At 35.8% G+C, this 11,260-nt stretch overlaps 1 protein-coding gene across 10 annotated transcripts in view; it reads left to right on the top strand.

Annotated features, from left to right (window-relative positions):
• Window positions 1-5,384, top strand: part of LOC113239344 (tight junction protein ZO-1) — a 212,423-nt gene extending 207,039 nt beyond the window's left edge. For 7 of the 10 annotated variants that reach the window (XM_026476295.1, XM_026476296.1, XM_026476297.1 and 4 more), the window contains 3 exons: window positions 296-371; window positions 1,233-3,688; window positions 5,106-5,384. In XM_026476295.1, coding sequence (XP_026332080.1) covers window positions 296-371; window positions 1,233-3,688; window positions 5,106-5,329 — 2,756 coding nt within the window. In that variant the 3' untranslated portion in view covers window positions 5,330-5,384. Of the gene's footprint in view, window positions 1-295; window positions 372-1,232; window positions 3,689-4,216; window positions 4,301-5,105 lie in introns of all 10 variants that reach the window. The other 3 variants (XR_003311180.1, XM_026476302.1, XM_026476303.1) reach the window with 3 other exon arrangements.
• The last annotated feature ends 5,876 nt before the right edge of the window (window positions 5,385-11,260 follow it).

Below are 11,260 nucleotides of genomic sequence, written 5' to 3' on the forward strand. Positions count from 1 at the left end.
GGGCCCTTTACAGGTCCCATCAGTCAACCGTGACCATGGGACCTGTAAAGGGCCCGAAACGTCGGTTTGTTTGAAAAAACAAATATACGCGATTTAAATCCGGAAAAATAGTTTCATTTCCTATGTGTAACAATCGCGAAAACCTAAGAACTCGATTTCTAAAAAAAGTTAGTTAAATTGATTTTCGTACAATTATGCTTACTGACTTTATACAAACAGTAAAGCGACCGCAACACCTGACGAAGATAACAATTATACTAAAACTTTAGTTGGTAAACTATATGCTTTTGTGTAGATCTGGCTGGGAGCCGGGAACAACGCGGCTCGGCATTCGAGCTTTATAGAAAACCTCAGCACATGCATAACATAAGGTAAGCCCATCTCCATGACACACCGCTATAATTAGTCTCCTCGCTGCTCTTTTTTCAACATATAAGTAAATCCCAAATTTCATTTTCTTAAATCCGATATCGTATATGATGATTAAATATACTCTCAATTAAAACTGCATGTTCCCAAAGTCTCTCAATTTTTTTCTCGCAGATTTGTTCCTCTTATTATATTACATATAGCCCCTGTACAATTTGCTCTAACATGCAAACACCAATCGCTTCACAAACGACTAACAATGTCTTGTTGGGCCACAGTATTAGTTATGGTTTTTGTATGTGGTTATAAACAATTTTATATATTTTGTAACATATATCTCTATATCGGGGCGTGAGTCTGTAAATTGTAATATTTCGATAACATTTAGCAATTTAGAGTTGTTTGCCAAGAAACAACTATTGGCAGTGCGTGTCTGCATTTTAGTGCAACTTGATGACTTTATATGAAAGCATATTGAATTAAGTTGTTCAACTCCATTTTTGCCTCAAAGTGTCATTTACTTCACTTTCATTTCTCTGCAGTTTTTCTTGTAGTAGATATTCTTAATACCTTCCTTTCTCATTTTCAATATTTACTGGTACTACTTAAGGGTTATCACTAATCTGATTTGGCTTCAAAAATCGTTATGGAAAAAATCCTCATCTACAACTTCGTGACATTTATTTCAATATGCTTTTTACACAGTCACTAAATTCATCTCTCTCGATATTGTTATTCACATTTGGATATTCCAAATTGTTCAATGTGGAGCTAGATTTGGGCTCGCTGTGAAATTGAATAATTTGCGATTTGCCTTTCCAGTCATTGAGTTACTAAGTGGGTTTGGTTGTGGGTTTCCGCAGCTCGTCTGATGTCATGAACTCCAGTGTAGAACGCGACGAGACTATCTCCCCAAAAACTAAAAAGAAATTGTCCAAAAAGCCGTCGTTCATTAAAAATGCTGTTCTCGATCTATTCCGTTCGAAAACGAAAACCTCGCAAAAAGTGTCTCGACAGAAGTCACTATGTGAAAGTGACTTGCAACAGAGACATATGGTCCCGATGCCTATGCTGAGACGCGAAAAATCCGACCTCGGAGAGATGAGCATACACATGAGAAACACGCAAATAAGGAATCAAATGTTGCAACGAAGCAACTCGTCCTCATGCGAAAAACCCGTTTTGAAACCGATTCTGAAACGACAAAGTTCATTTTGTGATGATAGGAGTGGAGCTATTTGTACCGTCAGAGATTATGACGCTAAGCCAATCCTGAAGAACCTAAAAAGACAAAATTCTATGTGTGAAATAGAAACAGAACCGAAAGTTACCCCGCTGTTGCGTAGACAGAACTCTCTTATAGAATACAATAGGAGGGGTATCTATGGACACCCATCCAGCTTTAACATGATTACTAAAATAGACCCCATTTACCAAAGGCAACAACAGTTGCAGACTGAGTCGTTCAACCCATCGCAACCATTACCTCCAGAACCTCGTTACCAAAGCAAAGAGCATATTATTTATGACCCCATACCTAAACCGAGAAGGACATACGCTTCTCTGTACGACACTTCTACCGAGAATACTTACGCTAGCAGATCGGAAATGTCCAATCAAAGCTTTGAGAATCCTTATGGAAACAGGCAGTCGGTCGGCATGCCTCATATGGAACCACCGTATGAAAGTAGAGCCGACTGCGTAAGAGAAAACCCATATGCCACAAGACACGAGTTAATATCAGAAAGTCCGTACGCTACGAAACTGGATATGAATAAACAGGTAGAATCGCTGTATAGTGAGTCACCTTATTCCAGCAAGGAGCAAATGCTAAGGCAAAGGATGATATCTGAAAGTCCTTACGCTACTAAGGAAGAAATGTTACGCCAGAGGTTCTCAGAATCACCATACACAACAAAAGAAGAAATGTTGAAACAAAGAATGGACGGTGCCTTTAATACACACAAGGAACCTCTGTATGGTAAAAGAACATATGAACCTCCTCCCAGTACGTCTTGGTCAGAGAGTCCTTACTGCGTTAGGTCTGAGAGAAGGTTACAAACGCCTGTAAACTTTCCAGGCAGAGTATCACCAATGAGCAAATGCATGAGCGAGCCTCCTTACGCCTCCAGAACAGAAATGTTGGCAAGACTTGGACAGACGGAGTCGCCATATGCTTCACGATCTGAAGTTAAGTCTAGTTGCTCAGATTCTCATTACAGCAGTCGATCGGAAATGTCTGATTTCAGGCCAGAATACAGACCACCTTCTATAGAATGTGCCTATGTATCTAAACAAGAGATATTGTCTCAAAAAGCTTCTTTCCAGGCAAGCAAAGAGTCGAGTTTGAAATTAGAGGAAAAGTTGGTAATCATTAAACAAAGAAATCAAGCTAAGAAAGAAATGATATACCAGACTAGAAAAGAAGTCAACGAAAGTGACGCTACTAAAATAAGAGAACCATTGTATGTTTCCAAAAGGGAACTAAAAGAGAGCGTTATATATGAGTCACAACAAGAAGCTAAGGAAGTAACGCAAATTTTAGTAGAAGATAGTAGCGCAAGAAGTAGCCCATACGAGCTTAGTGATGCTAACCATTTGTCACGTCAAACTAAAGCAGAAGCTGACGCTGCTATTAAAATTGACACATTCCAAGAAATAGACTTCTCGAAACTTAGGCTTACCGAATCCAAAACAGACGCAGAAAAAGAAAAGTCTATGAACGTGGAAAGTAATATACTAAAAGGCGAACCCACTTATGCCCCTAGATTGCATGGCAAAGCCGACCACATCTCTAATGCCTTGAAGGTTACCACTTCTCCTGTACCTTATGAATCTACTACCTCAATGGAAACACAGTATGCATCTGAATGCAGCATGAATTTTGAAAATAAACCTCAGAGCACACCCTATACATCCCAAGATTTAGAAGAGCGATCAAAACCGAGCAGAAGCGTTACTTTCTGTGAGCAAATAGTTGAAAGAAGTGAAGACACAAGTCCAGATACTTCTGAGAATGTATCTGCAACGCAAAATGAAACGACGGTTATCAATGATCAGAACACAGTAGTACAAGTTTCAGACTCCGACGATAATGAATCTGCTACTAAAGCGGCAGAGGTTGAACCTGATGGACCTCATACAACTTGGGGAATATTTGACAGCGAAGGTGGCGTGTTAGAGGATAGACAATGGGGCGTTTCTTTGATTATTCCACCGAAAGCAATTGCTCCAGGCATCAAGCAAAAGATCTACTTTACGGTGTCAGATCCGAGACTGAGCCAGCGCGTGGGGGGACCTCCAATCGATATGGACAACGGTAATGGCTTATATAACGACGCACGCGAATGCCCTTGTAGTGACGTAGACTGCACTTACTAATAGGCATTTAATGTTAGCGAATGGAATGGAACACGTTTTGGAATTTGCAATAATTTGGGAATTGCAACAATAAATTCTTGATTTTTGTGTGCGTAGCTCTTAGGAATGTTTGTTTTGTATACCTATGTGTACCTCTTTTGCACGAAAATTGCGTCAGCATGTGGCATTTCTTTTCTATTAGTTAAATTTCAATGTACTCAGGTTACAGCTTCCTATAATCTGGAATGTAATTGTACAGACGTTTGTTGATTCGCTCTCTTTTTGTTGTTGAACCTGAATAGTAATGTACGTATTTATACACCTCATTTCATTATTGTAATATAAACACTATCCATGTGTACAAACGCAACATACTACAACTCACAGTTACACGTATCGCATGCAAAGGAGATCTTTCCAATTTCTTTTTTCAATTTTACTGCAATAACCGTAATCTGATTAACAAAATAAAATATTTATATTTTAGTTTCTACCACACAATACACTCGTACTTAGAGATTGAGGAGCGCAGAAGGCAACGTCTCTGCTACGTACAGCCGACGATGTGATCGTATGTTTCATTTACAATACGAATTATTTCAGCAATGTAAATAAACGTGCAACATCACTTATATTTTGTCTTACATAAGTCAAAATAACTTTGTCCGACACCATATCGTTTAGTATTATATATATTGTCTGTAATTCATTTGGGATCCTAATCATCTACATTTTCTGGTGATTTCCAACGCTTCCAACTTTATTTCCATTCCGTTTGGTGTTGTTACATTTGTTGGGCATCTTTTAAGGTCGCTTGGTAACGCTTCTAACTACTTACTAGCATTGTAAATATCAGCTTTGCCTGTATAACAATCTGCATTAATGTGTTGCGATTTGTGTTTGTGTGTTTTTTGTCAATACTCAGTACACTTCTTTGTTTACCAACTTTCGACTGTCACCAAAACTTCTGAATCCCGTTAACTTCACAATTTCGCACTTGATTGGAAACAAATATGTCTATACACGATTGCAAAAGTCTAATTTCATCTTGAGAAAACATTATGGTGAAAGCAAGTTACCTTATAATACTTTTAGCATTTCAAACTGTGACATTGTGCTAAAGTACAATAGACCAACCAATCGCATTACAAGTTATTTAATAAGACAATATGTTTGAATTGTCTGCAATATCCATTAGGTTCGTTAGTCTTATCTAGACGCCAAAACAATTCTAAAATCGAAGATGCTAACAATTAAATTTTGTTTAATACTAATGGCCAAAATGTTGACATTATCTATATTAGCTGCATTCACCATAACGGTTTCTGGAATATCATTCATTATTGCAAATACATGATCTATACATTCCGTGACAGGTGAAGCGATGCTCTCTCCACTGGTAATGTGCGGGCCACAGGGTTTGGTCTTTTTGAAGCCGGTCACCCTTCGCCTGCCACACTGCGCCAACGCAGTGCCTTCTTTAGGGTTGACGATTAAGGCCACTGACACCGAGGCGCACCTCAGCACCGACTGGGACCAGATCCACCTCCCGGCAACCACCACCCTCAATACAGTTGCCGTGAAAGTAGACCACTTCTAAGCATATCTTCGACGTACTGGCAATATTTAATTGCACAAAAATTAAAGACAACCCAGGAACCTGAAATAGCACACAAATTTGTTGGATATAAGATTGTTTATAAATTTTTGATTCTATGTTAATTGTATTGAAACAGTGGATGTTAGATCAGGATTGCTTGATAAAGTAAATCTTTTATTTAAAAAAAAAGACGTCGAAGATTCACTTATTGTGGCACGTACGGAAATTTGAAATATGCGGTAGGTTTCAGTGTCCCTTTTCATTCTTTTCACAATTTATTTATCTTATTGATATATAATTGTAGCAACTGTAGTGACTATACTCTTTGTTCGGTTGTAAAAACGGAGTCTCATTTATTTTCAATTTGTATAAATGTCGTATAACGTAAATTTGTAAGGTTTACGATGTAGTTAGATTAAGATAGAGAACTTTGACTAAAGCACAATTGTATGTATTCGAACATTTTCTATTAGTTATATAATAATTCGTACCCTTGGTATTGTAAAGCTGAGTTATAAAAATAATACGAGCTACATCAGACAAATTATGTATCTGTGAAATTTTATAACTCTCCTACTAGCATAAAATTTATTATCGACTAATTTTGTTTGTAGAATCTTTAAACCTCTTATTTGATAAGTTATCGTTTTGCAGAAGAGCCTTATTACACCAAGTGTGCGATTTGACTATGCCTATTACAAAAAAAGGTCATTTCATAAAGCATGGGTATGGTGACCGTTGAGATTTGAAGTTTCTCGAAATTCGACTTATGGGACAATAATTTAAGAATAAGTTACAAACAAAATAAGAAGGATTTGATAATTTTTTTATTAATACAAAAATCACACAACAAATAAAAAATCAACAGCAAAGAAATGAAACTTGGACAATTACTTCAAAAGCGTTATGCAAAACTCAAAACAAAAGAAATCGATGCGCATTTAGAGTGTCTGCACTCGTATTGAAGCGAGATACACAATAGCCGATTCGATCGATTCTATGGTGTCAATCTGTATGGAAAAAAATCCGTTTTACGCATCAAGTACTTGGGGTAATTTATTATTATCCTTATTATTTCTGTTTCTATCTACTTAGTATACAGTAATTTTTACTTAAAATTTCAAACTCCAACAAATGTAGTTTGTTTTTGGTATATTATAACAAATTTACTAAATTTCTTTTTGTTTTTGTTGAGAGATTTGTTAAAAATCGTATGCGTACAATGTAAAAATTTGAAATGTCACGGTACCCGTCCTATGTGAAATGGACTTTAATGTATTGGCTTGTATTCGAACTTTAAATGGTAGGTATTGCATTTTTAATAATAATCTCCCACCTAAGTGATATGTATTGTTCAATTTTTACTCTCAAGTATGTGGTGCTAAATAGAAGTGAGTATACATCAAGTACGTACGTATAATACGTAATTCCCTGTGGAATCTCGAGCTTCAAATACTGATATAGTGCTCAGGACTTTTTAAAAGAATGTATAGAGAAAGAAAGAAGGATTTTTAATATGATAAGAAACACTTTACCACGTAGTTTAATCAGTTCATTCATACTAATGTTATTGTTCATTTATTGTAATATTTAATTCAATATACAATGTATTTAGAGATAAACCGTATCGGATTGTTAGAATGTTTTAAATCGAAATTATTAATTTTTGGCTTCCGTAACTTTTTAAATATTGAATTTCACGTATTTGTTAGTGTTAATGCAATAATTAAGTTTTTATTAAATGTGTTATTTTATCGACATTAGATAATAATTTTAGAGTCAACTTCAATGTATACTCTCTCGATGTGAATGATATCTGTGTATTATCATGTTTTTAGTGATAATCGAGTTTACCCTAGACTCGAGAATAAATTTTATATGTACCGAGAACGGTGTTTCATTTTGTATTTAATGTAGGTCAAAGGCGACGCGTTACCACTATAAAGGCCTATTCAGGTTTAAGAGTTATTGACTACCGCTGTGGGTAGCGAAATATACCGCGCGGTATCCCACCGTACTACGTTTCGAAATATCTTGAGATTGGATCTTCGTAAGTAACGTCTTTTAATATTCTAAACGCAGGACAAAAACTCCCGTGTGCCAATTTTGTATGTTTTGAAGAAGACTTACTTCAAAGTTCTTCGATTTTTAAATTGAGAAATAACAACGATTCAAACTCAAAAAATTATAATACTATCGAATAGTAAAAAGGAATTTAAAACACTATTTAGGAAGATTTTTAATGCTTTTCCAAAATGTAAGCGTAACTCACGAATTGAATTTTCCTTAAACTGGTCATATTTTTTTCTCTCTGTCAATTCGCGTTAGTAGCGCTCCGAAGTCATTTAAAAAATAGTTAGACATGCATACTATTTCCACAAAAAAAAACCAGCTCTTAATGCCGTGGAATTTCTGCAATATGCGTGTCTAAAGTTTTTTTAATTCACAACGCCTGAAATTTTATATTATAGCATGCTTGTTTTGTTTGTACTCGTCTTCAAGCAACTGCCTAGTCGGCACGTATTGAATTTTTTCATTGCGTCTTTTCCAAATCCGGCTTTGACTTTGTATGGGAAATTATGTCTTGCGGTTTTTTTTAGTGTTAAATTGTACAAATATGAATTAAGTATTAATTGGAGAATATTAGAATAGCATTATATACTCGATGTGTTACTTTTTACTAGGGTAGGCTATTTGCCTATAGGTAGAGGACGCCACGGATTGAAATAACGGGTTTAAACGCTTTGTTTAAAAAGTGAGGCATGTCTGTGGTTGGCTTCTTTATAGGGATTAAAACAACTACATTTTAGACTCTATAATTCCATGTAAATGAATTTAATCTCGAAATTCAGTTGAATGTTGGTTTTGTAATTTCTGCAGTGATCGGTGCTTCGACGTATTGTATTTGTATAGGTGCTCGTTCGTACGCATCTTACATATTTTGTAATAGCACACATTTGAAATACACATATACCATTACCGCACATTAGAATACATGGTTAAATGAGGTAATTTTGGTGCATTAATAATCGTATAAAGTGCATTTCAGAACGGTTTATTTGATATGATGAGAGCGTATTAGGCGTTATTACTCACGAGGGATTGTATTGCATGCATCGTGTCGCAAGTGACTTACGCGTCGCGACGCGCATTTATTTTTAACCGACTTCAAAAAAGGAGGAGGTTCTCAAATCGACTGTGTTTTTGAAATTTATATTTTTATGTTACGCGACTTAGAATAATAACGTATAGAATGATAGTTTCATATCAAACGAACTGTCACAAGTGAGACAAAAATCAAATTCATGTAGGCTAGTTTTAGTAGTACTTTAATTTTCGATTTTAGTGAATATTTAGATAAAAATACAAGTTGAAAAGCATTACTTTCTTGTGGAATGTGATGTTAGTATCTATTTTATGTTTGTCTGACGTATTTTTACACTCATTTACCGCACATTTCGTCATTTTTAGCTAAAATTCTGGAGCTGTTCGCGGTGCAAGTTGACCTTGAGCACTGAAGGCCCGCCCGCTCGTGTAGGCCCATTGGGAGCGCTTCAATTTGCCTCACTTAGCGTGTGCGGGCTAGGTTTCTATGCGTTATTATTCTAAGGTTACGCGTTTACTTTTTGCGAACCGATTTTGACGATTCTTGTTTTTTGTTGGAAAGAGGGTACCATGGTATTGCCCCCATTTAAATTAAAAAAAAATATTCCATCCCTAAGGGTGCCCTAGGGTTGAATCCGGTTTCGCGCACTTTCCGTCCAATTTCAATAAAACTTGCCAAATAGATTTTATTCCACGAAGCTCGATTTTTTTTTATAATATAGGGCTGAGCTCGCGTCGCCGCGCTGCTGCCGCTGACCCGTACCGCAACCGGATAGCGTTGATGTACGTACATTTGAACTAATATTGGTCCAGAGAAGCTTTGCATGTTGTATGGATTTCGGTTGACGTTTGGTTAATCTATACTACTGGAGTAAGTATCTACATATAACACGTACAATGTACGTATACGATAAGCCTATTACCATACCATAGAGCTGCTTATACCAAACTAGAATTCCTACTTAAATTATTTTAATTTACTGAACTATCAAAAATTTACAATTTACCGAAAGTATTAAAGTTTGAGAAATTTTTCTCATGCTATTTATAAAACTGTTAAATAGCTTTTTGACTAAATAATCTCTAACTTCATTAAAATTATTCAAATTACATTACATTTTAAACTTACACGCATTTTAATTTTTCTCTTTTCCACTGTTTTCACATCTAGTTACATTTTTACAAATAATTTTTATTAAAATCGTTTATTTTTTTCCATCCTGTAAGTAAAATTGACATGAATCTATTACCGCGTTCAAATTACTGACAATTTTATTAAATCCATGTGCGACATTATTAAAAGATATGTTACGCATAGGAAATTAAACTATTTTTTCGAATCTATTTTATTAGTATTTGTTTTTTCAAACAGACAAATGTATCGATCTACCTTTACACTACTGTCTGAAACAGCGACATCTACTAAGCAAAATAAATGACGAGCTAAGGAAGTTTTGTCTAAGTTTGAGCAAGAAATTATATCAAAATTTCAGTTTACTTCGTAATTTTTGCTTAAACTTTGGCACAGCTCGTTCTATAAACACGAAATACTTGCATATCTATCAATTTTTGTTCAGGCGAAGCTTTCGAAATCAAAGTAACGTGAGCGGTACCAAATAACGCGTTATAAAAATGCGGCGACTGTCGCTGCGTCGCCATCGTCGCACCTCGTCCGTGTTTTTATCCGCCATTATCTTTTTTAATCTGTACCTATGCGTTTTGGGAACCTGTTAACGTATGGAATTATGTAAATAAATTGATAGGTATTCATTATCCTCCAATGTAAAAGTTTATGAGATCGTGTCGCTATACGATTTTGCAATATGTATTTCTCTCACGACACTAAGACACATTAAGTAATGTACATTAAGGCTCGGCACGTGTTTGCGTACAAACTTTTATTAAAAGGTTTGTAAGTAATTTCCATTTTACAAACATCTTCCTTGTATTTCTCTGCAAAATTTTTACAAAACTAATATGGCACCCTATTGTTTTTAGGTTTTATATAGCTGATAATGGAATCTGTGAGCACGTACACAAGCTAATAGAATAATTTTAAGCCAATACAAAGAACTTTTCAAAACGAATAAACAGCCAAAGTTAAGGAAGCTTCACCGATTATGCCGACACCGCTTACTCGTGACGAAAGTCATATTAGGATTGCTGGGGTTGGACGGCTTAGAAACCAGTGTTTCTCAATCATCCCAGTGTGACATACAGTGAGATTTTTAGAACATATTCCAGGAAAAAGAAAGTCAGGACGATTGAGTAGAAAGCGATCTACCGACATCAAAACCATTCCTGTTCCGGATCATTCCCATTGTGTAATTTTGTAACTTTCCTATTTAAAACATATAAATTTATGGACGAATTATTTATTTATCTTCTTTAAACCTCTTCATTTAGCAGATGTGGCCTTATTAGAACAAGGGTGCGATAAGTAAAATAAATAGACAAAATGCATTTTATTTACTACTTAAATAAAAAAATATATTTTAAACATTTTACAAATCAGACGCAAGTATATATTGAAACATATTTTTGGCAAATTAGTTATTTTGCATATGAGGCCTTATTAGGATACCTACGTACGGATCTGGCAAATGCGCGTGTTTGTGAAAGCCTTGCGAGCTGCACACGTGCATTACATGCGATCTGTTCACATATATGAACACGTATTTAACTGCACGCATACAGCACGCGCGCAGCGCACGTACAGCAAGGATGCGATTAACGTACAGACTACCGGTACACTAGGCGTATGTAGCGAAATAAGACTGGTTGATGTTTTACGACAAGTAGAGTTTGGGAAACAGTGACGCAGGC

The sequence above is a fragment of the Hyposmocoma kahamanoa genome, unplaced genomic scaffold (assembly GCF_003589595.1).
Source record: "Hyposmocoma kahamanoa isolate Upper Pololo Valley unplaced genomic scaffold, ASM358959v1 99879, whole genome shotgun sequence".
In the NCBI taxonomy this organism is placed as follows: Eukaryota; Metazoa; Arthropoda; class Insecta; order Lepidoptera; family Cosmopterigidae; genus Hyposmocoma; species Hyposmocoma kahamanoa.